At 33.3% G+C, this 19,944-nt stretch overlaps 1 protein-coding gene across 1 annotated transcript; it reads left to right on the top strand.

Moving 5' to 3' along the window:
* Window positions 1–4,892: 4,892 nt before the first annotated feature.
* Window positions 4,893–19,904, top strand: LOC139501073 (C-type mannose receptor 2-like). Its single transcript, XM_071290050.1, has 8 exons — window positions 4,893–5,036; window positions 6,091–6,185; window positions 7,352–7,439; window positions 12,012–12,213; window positions 13,898–14,015; window positions 15,135–15,222; window positions 17,253–17,457; window positions 19,664–19,904. The coding sequence occupies exons 1-8, from the start codon at window positions 4,997–4,999 to the stop codon at window positions 19,797–19,799; spliced, it is 972 nt and encodes a 323-aa protein (XP_071146151.1). The 5' UTR covers window positions 4,893–4,996; the 3' UTR covers window positions 19,800–19,904.
* Window positions 19,905–19,944: the final 40 nt, after the last annotated feature.

The raw sequence follows: 19,944 nt of genomic DNA, 5'->3' as shown, positions 1-19,944 counted from the left end.
CATTTATGAACCATATCAATAAACGACAACCACTGTACGTAGATAAGGCCAAGCAGGAAAACCAATTATATATATTCCGTCTAAACACCACCCCAACCATGTTAGATCTGTAAATTTGCTTTTGTTTGTTTTTTTTTTTTGCTTTTGCAAATTTATTGTTCTTCTTTCGCCGGGATACGAACTCATGCTACTTCGCCAGTTTTAAATGATTCAGCATACTGATGTTTCTAGTATTCATCAAATCATCGCCTAGATTCGACCTCGTGCTACTGAGATATCATGGCAACAAATCGCCTTGCACTATGCCTAACGCGCTAGACCACTTGACTACCTAGGCTTCAACATTAAAGCTTTCGGGGGCCGGGTGTTACCTTTCGTCGTAAGTTTTAATCGAGCGACATAACACAGTACATACTATATAAGGCATAAAGATGGAATTGTTACCGATCAGCTGAATTATCTATTGTAAAGGACCCTACAAGTCAATATAAGATGCAGTCAAAAAAATAAGTATATTATAAGTACGAAGAATTATCTATCGTCAAGGATCCTACAAATTAAAGCTATGTGCACACTGCCGATCAGATAAACTCGACGATTGTCCAAATTACCACGACCAAGTATATCCCAATTTTTTTATTGGGCCTGTTAACGACTTCTACACGACTGCTATCCGACTGTACACGACCTTAACTCGACCATTCCTGACTCCTTAGCGACTTTACCAAGACTCCAACCTAACCACTAATTGAATTTATATTCGATAATTTAGACCAATTCACGATCTCTACACAATCTTTACTCGGCTAGCTAGACCAAATCAACTATACTCGATGACAGCATGATCTCGTCCAGACCAGATCGACCTCATCGTATAGGGGTTGTAGTGATAGTCGAGAATTGATCGGGAATGTACAATTTCAGTATAATAACGAATTTGTTTATATGACCCGCTCGAGCGGAGGGGCATTAAGTGTTACCTTGACTGTCCGTGAGTACAAACGTACGTCCGAACAAGGAGTTTCCGTTCTTTAATAATATTTTGCCTCCACCAAATTTTATGAAACGTATATACAATGCTTATAACCACAAAACACAGATCAAGTACGAATTTGGATGGCGTCACATTTGCCGTTCTTTGGTAATGATTTTTTTATGACTTTATATGCAAACTGGGCCATAATCTGTGTCCCATGGACACATTTTCCTTGTATTTGGTTGGATTCAGTAGTTCACAGAAGGTATTAGTAAATCACCAATTTAAAACATCTACACGGAAATAAAGCAGTTGGATTAGTGGGCAAGGTGGTTAGAGCTTAGATATACAAGTTAATAGCTGTGACGGAGCTTGAAGTTAGCGTGGCAGAAGAAAAAGAAGGTGTAGACAGGAACGGGCGCCGAGAAAGGTAGGTGAGGCAGTTGCCGACACAATATGAAGTAAATTTACAAAAATACTGAATTACGAGGTAAATTCAAAACGGAAAGTCCCTAATCAAATGGCAAAATCAAAAGTATGAGAGACTTATAGGAGCGCAACAAAGTGGATCCCAAAGCTTAAAAAAACTTCTTATATTTGCCTTTCTAACTTTTGTTTTATTCGAGCATAACTGATAAGTCTATGATGGACGAAACTCACGTCTGGCGGTAATACTGGTTTCTATTATGAGTTTACAAAGCCTTTTTGAAAAGGGAACTTTATCACAATTGTAATAAACTGATTTGACTTAGTTATTGGATATTACCAAGAATGAAAATACCACTTAATTAATTAGTCAAATCAAACCCACATTGAGGGATAATAAAGGGTGCTTAAATTCACAAAAATTAAAGAACATGTGAAGAAACTATGAACAATACTATTTTGAAATACCTTTGTAAATGTATTTATACCGAGAACAACTTTTACAAGTACAAAAGATGTTTTTATGAATTTTTTGAAATATACATAAGCATAATGAAGGTAAATTGAAGGTGGTATACTTTCATAATTGTTCGATGGGAAATCCGAAAGCCGCCTATAATAATATACAATAACATCGTTATTATAAATTGAGGGAGGTATACTTTCATAATTGTTCAATGGGAATTTCGAAAAGCCGCCTACAATAATATACAATAACATCATTATTATAAATTGAAGGTGGTATAATTTTTTTATTGATCGATTGGAAATTCTAAAACCGCCTACACTTATTTAGAGTTACATCATTATAATGAATTGAGGGAAGTATAATTTTAGAGTCGCGAATCAATGAATGTGTTTGTAGATAGATGTTTTTGTGTTCTGTTTAATTGTTGCTTTTAAAATTGTTACACGATGATGACTGCTGTACCCATATTTTGACTATTTTATTTATTATGTCTGTTTAGTTCACACATCATTGAAAATATAACGGAATTTGATGAGACTGTCATCAAAGTGAGAGGTTTGCGCTATAAAGCGAGGTTCAATCCACCATTTTCTATAGCTATATTTGAAAATTCTTGTACCAAGTCAGGAATATGACACCTGTTGTGCATTTGTTTGATGTGTTTTATCCTTTGATTTTGCCATTTGATTAGGGAATTTCTGTTTTGAATTTTCCGAGTTCAGTATTTATGGGATTTTACTTTTTACACTAATTTATCAATTATTTTTTATGACGATGATGTATTTCGTTATTTTAATAAAAGAGTTTAGACATCAACTACCAGTAAATCACAGCGTTTGGTATTGACATGATTCAGACAGAGGTTCATCACAAGAATGTGTAGCAATGAATGATTGCTATTAGTTCTCACATATTATTTTTAATATCACCTTCCATTAGTTAGTGTAAACTTGAGAATGGAAATGGGGAATGTGTCAAAGAGGCAACAACCCAACCATAGAAAAGACAACAGTAGAAGATCACCAATAGGTCTTCAATGCAGCGAGAAACCCCCGCATCTGAAGGCGTCCCTCAGCTGGCGCCCAAACAAATATATACACCAGCCCAGCGACAACGAACACCACACCAAACTTCAAACCATACACAAGTAACTAAAATTAAAAATCATACAAGACCAACAAAGGCCAGAGGTATTGTCTTATATAGTTTTACAAGACTATTAAAAAAAATGAAAACAACACGTTTAAAAGAGGGACGAAAGATACCAGAGGGACAGTCAAATAGTTTAATAGTTTCATGCGTCCGGATTTTAGGTGTCACTTATAAACAAAAAGGTCCCAAACTTCGTGTTTACGGTAAATATCATTCTAAGGTGTGTTCTTTGTGAAAAATCCAACAAAACGTCGAAATAATCGTAACGTCCATGCGTTGCAGGCCGTAAAACGTAAATTTTTGACGTTTTGAATTTTTTCTTAGTATCACAAGCAACCGGAAATTGACTTGATAAGTTCGTGTCAAACTTATCATAGTCGGTTTAAATATTATGACGTCGTTGATATGTCCGGATCAAAGTTATTAAGGCCGCGTTCACGGATGTGACGTCACAAAGCCGTCATATGGAATAATATTAAGAGGTGAGCAGAGTGATATAGACAGAGAGACGACCGAAGATTGAAAATAAACAAGAACAAAAATACCGCAAAAATTTTTGTATACGTTTGGGTCTTTCTAATAGCTAACTCGTTTAGTAAACGATCTTTTTTCAGATCTGTAGTATTGATTAAAATTGTTATATGTGAGTTTTAACAACATAAATTCCAAAGGGAATCAAACATACTTATTTATAACTTTATCCATTAGTGTCAAATTATAATAGCGTTGTTATTAACTTTTGATAATTTTGCAAGCCAATTAGTACACTAAATTCAAATTTCGTAGAATTTACAAGAAATATCAACATCTGTGAAAATATCTAAGTTACCCGTATTCTGTTGATTATCTTTTCAGATCATAATAATGTAAAACAAACTCAAAGAACGTTAACAAAAGACAAGCGTTTGGTTGAATAACAATAAAAGATACGCACTGGCAATTTGATTATATGGAAGACAAACTTTCGCTAGCAAAAATGTCACGAAACATGTAAATGACTTTCGCTAAAAAAAAAAAAGCACGAGACATGTAAATTTGAGACAACTTTTGCGAGCAAAAATATCAAGAGACATGTAAATTTGAGACGCTTTAAATTTGTGAATGTTTGACAATAAAAATCATGTGTTTTACCTCTTATACTGTTTTTTTTAATGTATTTGCCGTTTTCCTTTTACTATCAAAATAACTGTTTCTTTAATTTCTTGTGTTTAAACAGAACTATAAGAGTAAACAAATCTCCGAAACAGTGATGACGTAGCTTCACTTAACTATCATAGTGTAGTGAAGAAAAACGTTACCGCTGTTTCGGAGTTCGACATCAAACATATTGTTCACTGGGTTCTTCCTCTTCATGTAGATCTTACAACCTTTTAACTGCAAATATTTTAGTTACCGCCCAATATGTATTTGTGAATTATGAATCCGCAAAAATTTTAGCCACAAAAACTTTTCGTTTTCACCTTTTCGTCTAAATAGCGAAATTTTACACCCGCAAACAAATCCTTCCTAAGGTACATGAAGGACATTATGTGTTAACTATAACTTATGAATATCAATATATCAGGAACGGGTAACATTTTTCCTTTTCAAAACAGCACGTTAGACTAACTGTTTTCCACAAATATCTATTCAAACAAATATATGGTTTAGGTTTGACATGAATTAACGATAGTTAAAAATCCACACTGTTAAAGGATATTTTAAAACCGTTTCATTTGACATTAAGTTATCTAATCTTTGTTAATGAGTATAATTTCATCAGCTGTTAAAATCGACCTTTTATGTATCATCTATGCAGAAAGGTCCAAGTTAACAGACATTAAAAAAATTATAAGACAATTACAGTCAATTTTTACGTGGCAAGTATAATTTCAGATAAATTTATGATTGCAAAAAAAAATTAACGACCATCGAGTCTATATAAAATTACTAGTTTTATAAAATCAGACACTAGGACTGAATTTATACCGAAGATGTTTGGTGGCTTTTTGCTCTCTGTGTTAGTCGTTTATGGTAAGCTACTATTTGAATTATATATAGAATACCCATTACACATATGTTTTGCTGTATACAATGTGTGTGGGATTGAATCAGTATTACAATTTACAGAAGAAATTAACGTAAATTTTGATAAGAAATTTCTGTGGCATATTACACTTTAGTATTGCAAAAAGTTTGAATCTTTTAAACATGTTTGTATTTAGGCCTGAAAAACGTTCAACAACTCTTGTACAGAGAAGATACAAGTACCTATATTATTTGTCATTTAAAAGGACCGATTAAACACAGACTATAAAATAACTTTATATGAATAACTTAAGATTGATTAAAAACAAACCCAATCAAAAACCACAGCTGGACGCTCGTATTCGGAAAGGGTCATCGTCTCCTTTTTCCACATATGACAATCGTTGTTCTATTCGTGTATAATACAGTAATGCGCCCAAAGTTTTGGAATTTCGGATCCTCAATGCTCTTCATCTTTATACATATTAATAAAACGATGTCAATCTTTTTGGTCTTAATGAAAATGTGCAATATTTTGTTATTTGCAAAAAGGACAAACTTAAGAATTCCTTGTCTTTCAGTGTAAGCAATGAATTCATTAAATCAGCATTCACCAATTGGCTTTACGAATTCTCCTTTATTTTTGTTTATCTTAAATGGGGAAACAAATTGAGATAGAGCAGATATCTTGTAAATAAGTCCAATAAAACAGACATCAGCATTGTCTAAAATAAAATGGCTAAACAACAATGACAAAAAATCACACAAGCAAACTTATGGCTATACAATACGAACCTTACCAAAATCGGCTTCTTTTGTTCTACATTATTTCCACTAGCGAAACTTCACACTTACATTTAAAAAAAAAGTTATTGCATTTTACTTTATATTGCAGTAAACTCTTTGACTATTGTCTTTTTCGACAAAAACATTAATTTAATAAAAATTAGGTTTTATTCATTGAAATATGTTGTTAATACTTTATAGAAATCAAATCTGTTAAACGAACAGTAACAACAAAAGGTAACTAACAAAGCGTTTATATTTAACATATATTTAGTATGCTGTGATGAATGTCCCGATAAATGGTCTCAGTACAAAGATCACTGTTACTGGCCGTCAACATCCAGTGCATATGGCTGGAAAGCTGCAGAGGTAACGTCAAATAGATGATGCATGCTACATAAACAGCATGATAGATAACTTTACATGTATATTCAACCTAAGTTTTATTAGTCAATGTAAGAATAAACAGCACAGTCGCGGATCCAGTGGGAAGGGGGTCCAGGGGGTTCGAACCCCCTTTTTTTTGGACGATCAATGCATTTGAATAGGGATATATGATTAGAACCCCATCTTTATCCTGGGTTTGGAACCCCTCTTTTTAGAATGGCTTGATCCGCCTCTGCAGCATGATAGCATGATAACGATGACACAGACGACAAAAAGCAAAATGATATAAAAATACAACTATAACAACCATAAAAAAGACATCACGATATGATATTGTGAAAGCTCCACTTTGATAGGGAAACAAAGAGGTCTTTGTTCTGATATAATATGGACAAACAACGACTTAATATATAAAGGAATAATCATATGGCATTACACAATTCATTTTTTTATAATCAATATACTTTGGATAATATTCCTGTTCTTGCAAATCAAACCATTAAATAACCTTATACTATGATCGAAATATTCATTGTTGACAACTAGTAAAGAAAAACATTGTTTTCGGTTTGACTAATTACGGAGAATGATATTGATTCTGAAAGGAAAGAATTGTATAAAATGAGATACTAAATTGCTATAGAAAAAAACAAACTACAAAACAGGCCAAATCCAATTAACTTTTAAAAAATATCATGAGGTGGACTTCAATGGAAAATCAAATTATATTTAATTAATATTATCACTAGGGCTAAAGTTGGATAGGTTTTAGGTATATTTCGTAATGGAACAATAACTAACTCTCAATAGTTTTTATTGAGTACAGCCGATTGCATTTAATGTGTGGGTAAAAGTAAAATGTTTGGTTAACTTGCTTGCTAGCTGAACCGTGAAGTCATCACTAGGTAAGGTATACTACAGTCCTTATAGAGTAGTCTTATCCTACAGACAGATTGGTTATCTGTCGGAATAGTCTACTCCTAAAGGAGGGTAGTTTACCTTACCTAATAATAACTTCACGGTTCAGCTAGCAAGCAAGCTTACCAAAGATAGTACCTATACATATACACTCAATGCAATCGGCTGTAAGTATAATTTTCGATACTAATCTTCAGATTGTTTATATCCATTGTTAATAATAATTGCAGCGCGCATGTGAGAACCGTGGTGGATATCTGACAGAAATAGAGGACCATGACGAGAACGATTTCATTGCTCGACTGACGTTTGGCGCAGGTAATTATAATTGTTATTTATAAGTGTATTTTTCTTTTATAATAACCGTAGTATTACCTCTTCATTTATGACTTAAAAAGGTAAGAATGATGATTTTTGCTTTATCATTACAATAGATTAACATGTGTTTCTACAGTACATTAAGGTAACACGATACCGAATGACGTTACGCCATGAGTTATCGTTCCTGACGTTATCGAATAACGTTCACACAGTATATATTAAAGCCAATGCAGCGGGTTTTGTGTGACATTTTTAACAGTAACTTTCCCTAGATGCAGAGTGCCGAGAGTTTTGATGCAATACGTAGCGGTTATTTGACATAGATTGTTTTATCGTTTTCCGGCAATCATTCTGCTCATTGTTAATCTTTAAAAAGTATTACTTTACTTTTTAAATATTCTGTTTCTTTGATATTTAAGCATCTGCACGCTTTATCTATATATGTTCTTATGCATAACAGACACAGTTTTATCACTTTATTTTTATTCTTGGTATAGATATAGGAAGATGTTGTGTGAGTGCCAATGAGACAACTCTCCATCCAAATAACAATTTACAAAAGTAAACCTTGGTTTATTTTTGCAATAAGTACTTATTCATGATTCACGCCGTATCCCCATGAAATTTTGTTTTGCAAGTAGAAATCTAATTTATAGAAGCATAGGATGATGTGTGAAAAAAACGGGGAATTTTACAACTATTAATTCGTTTTAAAATGGTCATCAAAAACACCGCTCGGACAAAATTGAAATTTATTTGGATGAGAATACGGATATAATTAGGGGGGAAAGCACAATACAAGCAGACGTTTGAAAATCATACAGAAAATAGTTTGTTTGTATGGAATGTAAAAAAGTGGTTATTTAGTCGAATAACTTTTCCTGTGTTCCATGTGTAAACAGTCTGAAATTCATTGGTCTGTACAGAGTAAACTCGATATAGTTTTGGAAATATTTTAAAATACAGTGCCAGCTTTGTAATCGAATAAACAAGGTCTACTCAGGACGGACAGCAACATCGGAATGAAGCATTAGAAAGTTAACGAAGGCTGAGAAATACATGGGCACTTGATTCGGCAGAAATAAAATAACAACATTCAGGTTCCGTTACATTCTGAATAAAGCCAGCCCCGAGTATCCACTTGCGTCTACAAACGCAAGTTGATAGTTTGGGCTGGCTGTAGTCAGACCGGTTCCGTGTTCCCTGGTTCCGTTATAATTTTTCTTCTCGAAATTTACATGCAAACGACTGACTTTTTATTATTCAAACGGCAAGAGACTTTAAAAAAGCTAAATCTTGAATCAGTTAGATTTTATATTCGTGTTAATTTACGCTTGCATGGGTATTCGGTGTTTTTTTAGTTTTGAGTTGGAAATAATGTACATGTACAAGTTGGGAGACAAAACGACTGAAAGAAAATTAACAAAATTACCTTTTAGGGCTCTGAGGGCCATATTGCTCGCATACTAGGCGTTGGAAAAGACCCGGAAAGTTCCTTTCTTAAAATTAGTTTTTAGAACAAGTATACAAGTATATATATACATGTATACATGTATAGCGTCAGTTAAAATTTTCCAGACCATCATCGCGGATGCCCTGCCTCTATTGCAAAACCTACCTATTGTATTTATTGTTAACTTGTTCTCGTCCTGAACATGCATGACATATTTTCCCCTGGACGTTAACCAACCAATAATCAAAGCAATCAATCCTACAATTTACACCCGTCACTTGGAACTTTAGTTGTTAAAATTTAAATCATTGCCTCTAATTTTTTCAAAAAAATCGACAAAGTTTAAACGCAGACCGCGAGGAAGACCAAAATTGAACAGTTACGCAAAACTAAACTATCTACGTTACCGCTTGCTCATTATGGAAGTGGGGTAACATGAGACTTTATTTGTAAAAGAACAAGTACAAATAAAACAAAAAAAATTTGTGTACATGTACATGTTATTTGTACAAAAGTTTGCTGATAGAACGATAAATGGAGATATGTGATATGCTATTTATAAGAAAGCAACAGCTGGGTATTAATTAAACGACATCAACACCTTGAAGACATCAAGAAAATCGTGACTAATGCTTATTGGAATAGTATCTTTACACTTCTTATTAGTTTTAGTAAACGTTGGAAAATTTTGAGTATGTGTAACATTTCAGTCTCTTGGTAAATATTAGTTTAAGTCTTAAAACTTTTGCTCTTCTCTAGAAAATTCAAACCATAATGAAATATTAGGAGATGCGGTAAAATTTCCAATTAATCAACTTTCCACCAAAGACGAAATGACGGAAATGCTAGCCTGGTGCGGGAATTTCTCGCTACATTGAAGACCTGTTGGTGACCTTCTGCTGTTGTTTTTTTTTCTATGGTCGGGTTGCTGTCTCTTTGGCACATTCCCCATTTCCATTCTCAATTTTATTCTTACATTGCTACTACATTTCAGATCTCCAAATTACCATTCCATTATATGAACTGCATATTCAAAAATACGCATTGTCACCAAATTACTTATAGAGCACGTATCATCATATTGTTTAACATTTGTCCGCTCGACCGTTAATCCCGCACTTAGTATATAATATAGGGTTAATTCGGCTAATTATTTAGGACTACAGTCGTTTTGCTTCAGCTTTAAAACTATGTACCTGGTGTTACTACTCATATTATAGGTGCGCATATCGTCTGGATTTTCTTTTTTATTTCATGACAGGTTTCTGGATTAGGCATTTTGATAAAATACAAAGGCACACAGAGTACAGACTCCGGCTTACATCTGATACAGGTTGAATTTCAAGCTGGAACTTTTAAATTTCGCAGTTGTTTTACTTATATAAAGAATGCATATATGATCTCAAGATTTGTTATGTAAATAATTTTTCACAAATGACAGAATGTTGAAATTTGTGAAATTTTGCATACAGTTTGCTAACCCGAATAATTCAGTCCCTCCCCGTAATCGAGCTCTCCTACTTACTTAATGTAGTACGCGGAATATAACGACTGAATTATTCGGGTTAACAGTTTGCAAGGTTTGTCCGACTTGCTGAGCAAACAAGTAACACATTTACACCACGCAGAGTACACTATACTACATGTATTGTATGTACCAAGTCAAGAATATGACAGCTGTTTATCATTCTTTTGATGTTTTTCAGCTTTTGATTTCGTCATTTGATAAGGGATTTGTTCGTTTTGAATTTTTCTTGGAGTTTTGTTATTTTATTTTTTGGAATGTGTATTTTACCAGGATCATTATTTTTCCTCATAATTTTCACAAATAACAGAATGTTTAATCTTTTTTGACTGGTGCATCAAATGTGTCTTTTATAAACAACTGTCCCGAACATGCATGAACTATTTGCCACTGAACGTTAAACAACCATCAAACCGAGCAATTAAAAAACTGTTAAATGAATCAATTTTTTTAAAATACTATATTTCTGCATCACGGGATGCAGTGATGATACCACCATTGTCTAATATGATGGAGTTAAAAATCAGTAATTTGGATGAATCTCACGTGAAATGTTTCATTTAATTTTCACGTAAACTTAACAAAAATCTGAAGGTATTTTTTATGGTTTTAATCAAATTTTAGAACAAAGATATTATTTAAATAATTTTATTTCAAATATTTACGTGAATTTAACGTGTACAAAATTCCGTTGATTTATGCATGAACTATTATCATAAGATTCACATGGAACCTGTTCACGCAAGTTTCAAGTATATGCTCGTTTGATGTGAAAATCAGACGATATTAATATTAATTCATATGAGTGAAATTCCATGTGCAGGACGAAATAAAATTATATCTGATTCAGTAGAATTTTATATTGCATTACTAGGAACTTTACGACAGTCGACAGGGGAAATGAAAATAAAATATACTCATTCAGATCCCGACACATATTTTTTTCTCCATTTCTCTGAGAAGGAATAACGTTATATTCCGTACACCATAACGTCACACGTTTTTGGTCAAATTCTAGGCCTATCGATCAACTTTGAAGCCATTTATTTCAAAAACAAGGATGGTGACATATGAGTTTCTATACGTGTATGGATTCACTATGCAATCCTGGATATTATGTTAGTTTTTTGTTTTTCTCCGTATATAAGAAAATAGCCATCCATTCGAAAATCTAAAAAGGTAAGCCGAAAAAAAGGCATTTCCCTTATATACCTAAGTAAATTTGTCGCCAAAATTGACGTTTTCCTATGAAAATTACAAAAAAACAAAAATGGTGACCCCCATTTTTTATTACATATTCCGATGTAACTCGATTAAAAGTACACGTATGCAAAAAATTTTGGAAATCGGGAGATATGCCATTCGGTATCAAGTCTGTAAATTTCCCTTGTTTTTTTAATTGTAATTATAAGAAATGACAATACATGTAGATATCGATTAATATAAACATGCCAAATTTATTCTAGGGATAAAACTGATTGTTCATTTGTAATTATAACTCGCAATAGGTTGCAAAACATAATGTCACATTTGACTAATCATTGTAACTACAATATTTAGTACAGTGCTGATTTTGCACATTTTAAACCAGGCACATGGTTCTTTATGGGTATTGTTCATGAAGAACAATCTGGTGGATATGTTACTGCAAGCAATAGTGATGAACTGGAATATAGTAACTGGCTAGAAACTGAAAACGACGAATCAGCTGGGCCAAGATGCGCAAGAATGGGCTATCTTGGCTACTGGGATTCATACTCATGTGACGAAAAACAGTATTTCATTTGTGAGAGGTAAAATATTGCAAGGTTTTGAATCAAACGTACAAGAGGCCAAATGACACAGAAATTAACAACTATAGCTCACCGTACGGTCTTCATCAATGAACAAATCCCACACTGCATTGTTAGCTATGAAAGGCCCCGAAATGACAATGTGAAACAATTCAAACGAGAAAAACTAAGGGCCTAATTAGTAAACTTCGAACCTTATTGTTCAACAAATGTTCTGCCTCCGGACTTTAACAAAACTGAGTTATATAATACACACGACAGCATGTTGCTCCTAAATGAAAAAAAATTTCATTCACGACAAAAAAAATGAATTCACAGTATCACACCTTAAGTGAACTTTACTCTATTGTCAACGTCCTGACATTTTCATACATTGATCTGTAAATGTTTAGTCACGCAATAATAATTGTAAAGAAAAAAAGGTCATTATTTTTTTTTTATGCAGGATTGCACTTGGACAGTTTTTACTAATGTGTTTAGGTCCTTGATACTTATATTCTCTAAAGGTGTAATACGTCACATCCAGTTGTATACGTAAATAGGTCGAAAAAAATATTCCCATGAATTTGACAGTTGTAGGTAATTTATCATACATTTTATTGCAGTCAAATATTTCTGTGTCATAAACATATGTCTTGGGTATTTTTGATCACCATTCTGCACAATTTTTTGAAAAGTGCAAATTTAACAAAGACTAATAGAGGAAAATCATTGGTGGTATTACACCTAAAATGTGTAAGTGTGTTTTTTGTTTATTTTTGTTGTTGTTATTATTATTATTCATAATTCAGGCCTTCCAAAATCTTTTTCACAAATAGTAGTTGAGACGGCTTACACCAGAATTACGCGTTTTACTGTCGGAATTTATATCGCTCTATTATTCTCTAATAATGTCCTCTGGATATTTACAATTTCGATCACAATTCAACAGTTCGCGACATTTGCTATATAATTGGAATGGTATAATGGTGAATGACATAAAAAGGGAGACATTTACCCAGTCAATTCTAAATGACTGACACCCTTTTGGTATTCAAGCGATTTTTTTTATAGTCACACGTCTCTTATATTTTAAATGGTTGCATTACATTTGAACTGGCAACACTAAACACAATCTTTAGATAAACAAACAAAAACTAACCGATGTATTCTAATTTCCATTTCTAATTAGATTGGATACTCTGTACTTAGGTGAGAAATTGTCTAATTTGTTTCACAGAGTGGTATTTTTTCGTCAAAACAATTGGTACAAAGCAAGGACGCGAAAGTTTTTAAATTATTTACTTTTATTTCAATAATCAATAATTTTATCACAAAATTTAAAAAAAAACCGTATGGAAACGTAAAAATTGAAACGTAAATAAAGTCTGATTAATCACTTAAATTCCTTTCTAGTTTTATATACTAATTTCTCATCTTGAAATTCATTGCCAATGTTTTGTCCTGATTTCCAGTAAAACGAGTTTACCCCTTCCAACATTGTCACCGCTATGCTTTAATATCTACTCGCTCTGTAAAGGAAACGTGTTTCATTGGATAAAAAACCCAGGTGGTTGTATTTCATATTTTTTTTGATAAATTCAGATGAAATCTTGTATATCGCTAATTTTTGTTGATTTTTATGTTTCATTAGTAATAGTAGCATTTGTAACAGAAGTTGTCAACGTTATTATTATCATTACAGTGATGAATATATAGGCAGCAGTTCTTTTGGAACATGGTTATCAAATACAAATTCATTCAGATATGAAGATCATTACTACAGAACTGTTGGCAAAAAGGCAACATACGCCGAAGCTCAGGTAAAGGACATAAGTATTTGATTCAACTGGTCGCAATCATAAAATGGATAAAAATGCACAAGGTGAAATTATAAAAAAAAAAAACATACTGCGTCATTTAAATATATGAATTTAAATTTCACAAAAACTACACATTGCATCAAATAAAGAAATTCGTTAAAGACATGTGACTATAGCGCTATCATGTGTTTGGCAATCTGTAAGCGATCATTTAACAAGGATTAAGCAATGGACTTGTCGACACTGATGTTGGTAATGTGCATGACGTTAAAATAGTAATAAGGTGAGATTATGTTTTTTTTTTATATATGTATTATATAATTTGTCTACAAACAGCCAAACAATGTTACATCTGAACCTATGACAACACTAACACATATTTCTTCAATCAGATACAAAGATGAAAAACATATTGTTATATAATTCGCCAAACAATGTTAGATCTGTAAGTGTGCAGAAGAAAATGTTTTGTTCCTCCCTGGCCGAGATTCGAACTGACGCTACTGAGATATCGTGGCACCAAATCGCCTTGCACTGTATCCGACGCTCTAGTGGTTTTATTTTTGTTCTTCTTGATATATATATATATATATATATATATATGTGATGTAGTGTATCAAAGGTGTGAGTTCGAATCCCGCTAAGGGACGAAAAAAAAATTGTCAGTAGAAAATCTAACTCTAACACTGTTTGGAGTAATTTTCATACTTATATATATATACGTCTGAGTCAGTGACAACCCTACAACAGATGTATCCATCGGATCGCCATCAATGATGGTGATACATGGCTGTGTACATAATGTATATACAACTCGTCTAAACATCAACCCATATATATATACAACTCGTCTAAACATCAACCCAACAATGTTAGATCTGTAAATTTGCTTTCGCAAAATTTTTGGTTCTTCCCTCGCCGGGATTCGAACCCATGCTACTGTGATATTGTGACATCAAATCGCCTGCACTGCAGCCTTCCCGCTTTATATATATATATAAAGAATGTCAGCACAGTATACTTACAGGTAAATTGTCTTCAAAAAGTTAACCATGGAATTATTGTGTTTCTTTTAAGCAATGAACAATATTACTCTAATGTTTTTTTGGTTTATTATAGAAAATGTGTAAAAAAGCTGGCGCGTATCTCGTTGAACCCAACGACGAAGGTGAAAATGTCTATGTGCATGACAAGATGCACGAAGCATGTAAGTAACTTATCAGGAATTAATTAAATTGAAAATGAAATTAACGGTCGCAAGTACAAAATACCGATTAATTATGAAGAGCAACTTTTTTACCAGCAAACGTATCTAAGGAAATAGTCTGACTATGCGATATGGGCTTTGCTCATTGTTGAAGGCCGTAAGGTGATCTATAGTTGTTAATTGCTGTCTCATTTTGCTCTCATGTGGAGAGCTGTCTCATTGGCAATCATACCATATCTTCTTTTTTTATATAGATTAGGCCGTTGGGTTTCCTATTTGAATGGTTTCACACTAGTGATTTTGGGACACTTTATAGCTTGCTGTTTAGTGTGAGCCAAGGCTCCGTGTTGAATATCGTAGTTTGACCTATGATGGTTGACTTTTATAAATTTTGACTTGGATGGTCTATTTGCCACTCATACCACATCTTTTCATATCTATATAGAATACATTTTTTCAAGTATCATAATTCAATTCACAAAATATAATTTTTTCTATTTATGAAACACATTTCTTGAATCACGTTCTTCAGGTACGCTCGTAACAAAAAGGACGGATGGTTCTGTAGTATTATTTTAGTTTTCGGTGTTTATTAGTGGAAAGTATTTGAAATGATCGCCAAAAAAATCCGAGTATATACTTTTAAAGCAAAACAACAGACCACATGAGCATTCTACACCAGATTTACCAAAAATACAGGTGTACAAACAAAAACAAACAAGAAATGATTCAGATAGCCTGACCTAACAAAATGTGGTTGGGTTAACCTAATGTCACATGTGCACTGACCCCTCCCGTTGACTGTGTTTACAATATCTCGTAAAATGAAACACAGAATATAAACACATCAGAACGTTTTTGATTAAGACGAAAAACCTTCATGTTTTGAAAGTACTCATAATAACACCACTACAAACACAATTTCATTTTAATATTCTTGTCATGGTTAGGAAGTACATACAATAACATCATTACAAACTCAATCTAAATTCAATGTTCTTGTACATGTCTGTAAATAAAATCTCTTCTATTTTTAGAAATTTACCTGTGATAATATAAACGTCACAAAAAATACGTCACGTTTTTGGATGTTGATTTGTTCATTTGACGCACAGTTTTGTTTTCGTTTTTTGTGTCCTGGTGCTGTATTAAATGCATATAAGGTATCCGTTGCTATCATTTGCTATTCTACTACTTTAATGCTGTACAGTACTACAATTATATTATGTATTATACTTCTCTGTGCTGATTGTTTATACTGTATTTCTTTCACGAAGTGTTCTACTTAAGCGGTATTGTTAATATTGCCATATCAGAGGGAATTTGTCAGTGGTTATCTACAGTCCTTTTCTGTTCGTGTAACCGTTTACTTTTGTTGTAGTTCAGTGTGTCTGTTGTTTCGTTGTTTTCCTCTTAAAGTTGATGTGTTTCCCTCGGTTTTAGTTTGTTGCCCGGATTTGTTTTGCTTAATTGAAATATGACTATTGAAAAGTTGTATACTATGTTTACCATTCATTCAAGGCCAAATAAAGTTCGAAGTTGAAGACCACTGAGGTGACCTATTCATAAGAAAATAATCCTTAGGTTCTCGAAAAATTCAAAAGTTACGTATACGGTATACTATTAAAAATCATTTAAAGGGTAAATAACAGGTGTAGTGGTGAATGAATTTACGATGACAGCAACTGTTCAAGGATACAGAACGCAGAGCCTATGCCTTTACAATTCTTTTAAAACAATATAACCAAATATTATGTAGACTATTATTAATATTACCACTCAAATAAATGGTTCTGTTTGTGAAACTGTTCTATCACTCCACAAGGAACTGGGTTGGAGTCTTTTTATCCGCTTGAGATCCATAAAACTTTATCCTAATCGTAGTGCAGATTTTGTATTTTCTTAATTTGACTGCCAAATTTTCAATTTCATATAAGATTAATCATGCTATTTTGTTCTATTATAGAAAATGTATTCAAAAGTTGGCGCTTATATTGTTAAATGACAAAAGTAAGTCTTTTTTTCTATAGTTTATGGTCATTGGCGATATATTGGAGGAACGGATACAAAAAGGGAAGGATATTTCGTCTGGAGTGACAATCAAGCTTTAACCTTTGAGAATTGGTGGCCGGGAGAGCCTAATAATAAATATAATGAGGATTGCATGGAAATGAGATATTGGGGGAAATGGAATGACGTCGATTGTTACCATGACAACCGATATATCTGTGAAAAGTACGTAAGATTTAACAAATCAGTTCGAGTTTGAACATAAATTAATATGTGCTTTATTAAGATTCAAAACGAGAATCAATGACGAAAAATGTTGACTTCAACATTTCCATTGTCAGCTTCCTTCTTCTGAGCACTAATAAAAAACTTTGCTTCATCGTTTGGTGTTAAGTCATCGGAGCAGATACGTTACGCCTTTACATGTTCACACTTTACGGACTTAAATTGGTGTGTCTGTGTGTGTACGCGTTACTTAAATACTGCTCTAACAGAGTAATGAGAAAGACAGACTGATACGATGAGTTGATGTATCCATTCCGAATCGATTTAGGAGATTTTAAAATCTACTGTTGCCTTATTAAAGCCTCGGTCACACCTTGACGGATAGCTCGAACGGATGCCTAACGGATAACTTTTTTCAATCCGTTGAACGTCCGGTAGGCGGTCGTTTTTACGGTACTCTTCCGTTTCGTTTCCGTTTTGTATCCGTTACGTGTCCGTTATACATCCGTTGGAAGTCTGGAAGATAAATTAACCAACGGACTTCTACCGGACGTATAACAGATAAAACCGAGGGTGAACTTATGAGAAACGGACTTCTACCGGACGTATAATAGATAAAACGGATAATGAACGAATCTGAAACGGATAAATACCAATTGAAAATTTCGCGTAAGAAATGCCAATTATTGGTTTGTTAGATTTATTAAGGTTCATGAATTCTTATTATTCATAATCGATCTTAGAGTAAGGACACGTCTTCACAATCAAGCAGCTCTTATTCAGGTCAGACACTGCCCTTTAGCGGCATTATGAATATTTATGCGATTTACATGTATTATTATTGTTGCCTTTCATTTTCCTGTATATCTTGTTAATCCGTTTTATCCGGTACGCTTCCATTAGGTGTCCGTTTTATGCGGTACTCGTCCGTTGGGTGTACGTTCGACATCCGTTCTGTCCGGTACGTGCGTTGCATATCCGGTGTGTGTCCGTTATGCATTCGTTACACGTCCATTTTATTCGGTCAGTACATCAACGTACTCCCAACGGATAACAATTTTGTCAACGGACAATTTTTATTTTCATCCGTTAGGCATCCGTTCGTGCTTTTCGGTAAGGTGTGACCGAGGCTTAAGGATCTACTTAGGTGAGGTTTTGGAATTTGTGTCAGATATTTGGACCCCTTGGTATTTTTCTATACGATATAAGGTATTTATTTTGGTCAATAATACCTATTTATCTGTTCATATAAGATTTAATATATCATAAAAAAGCTTCAAACGAAATTTAAGCTGATCCTTGATTTTCTTTCTTTATAGATAAGACCCAAATAATACCAATGCAAATATAAGGTAAAAGTCCGAGTCTACCTTTTCCAACCATATTTTAAAAATCAAATATCTAGAAAAGAATCTCCATGACCTATATATATTTATTTAGCTTACTTCGATCAATAACTAATGCTCTTTCGGAATATAGTATCAATTTTTGAATTCATGATTTATTTAATTTCACTCTAGTACACCGTTAACTAGTACATTGTTGTTGTGCTTACGAAGTAAGATATAATTTCTCAGTTGATTTTTTTACTTTATATACAATGTTTTTGGAAGGAATACTTGAATTTATCATTGCGACCCATACACTGTTGTACAAAAGAATAACAGATTGCGAAAATAATAATGAGGGGGGATAGGACCTTTATCGGGACGCCGGGATCGGGTGTTTTTAAGCTCGGGATTTCGGGATTGACCCTTTCGGGATCCGGGAATACTTTTTTTTCGGATGTCGGGATTTGCTTTATTTAAATTCGGGACCTCGGGATTTCGTTTTTTTAAGTCCGGGATTTCGGGATCAAGACCCCTCCTATCCCCCCTCAATAATGGATACACACTCTACCATTGTTCGAAATAGGTGGACCGATAATATGCAGTCAAAATGGTGTTGTGATGTCAATTTAAATGCATGTTACAATTTTGGCATGATGATTGATGTCCACACATCACAAACAAAATATCAAATCTTTATACTTAATACGTGCTACATGTTATCAAAAAGATTTTGCATATATTATAAATATCGTTTCAAACATAAATGACTGAAGTCTTAGTTATTCATTTATCGAATTAGCTTTAGTAATGGTTTATGTCATTTTTGTTAACATTTTAAACAAATTAAACAAATCCATTCTTTTGAAATTTTGCAGAGCAATTGGTGATGAAGTCCCGACGACAGAGGCAAATGCACGTGTCACAACAGAGGCTTACGTCGGAACAAATGCACCAGTCACATCACCTTCAAATTCACCGGAAGCGACGACCGAAGATTATTTCTATTATTAGTTATAATTTAAGTAATTAATTTCTTCGATATTCTCTGTATTATTCGTTATTTCTTTAAAAAAATATATAGATGTGAACATATAATCAATAAAATAGTGCAATGATCATCGTTTAATATTACTTAAATGTAGATAGTTGTAAGATG

The sequence above is a fragment of the Mytilus edulis genome, chromosome 13 (genome assembly GCF_963676685.1).
Source record: "Mytilus edulis chromosome 13, xbMytEdul2.2, whole genome shotgun sequence".
NCBI classification, from domain to species: Eukaryota; Metazoa; Mollusca; class Bivalvia; order Mytilida; family Mytilidae; genus Mytilus; species Mytilus edulis.
The sequence above is the reverse complement of the archived record's forward strand: the minus strand, read 5'-3'. Positions and strand labels throughout refer to the sequence as shown.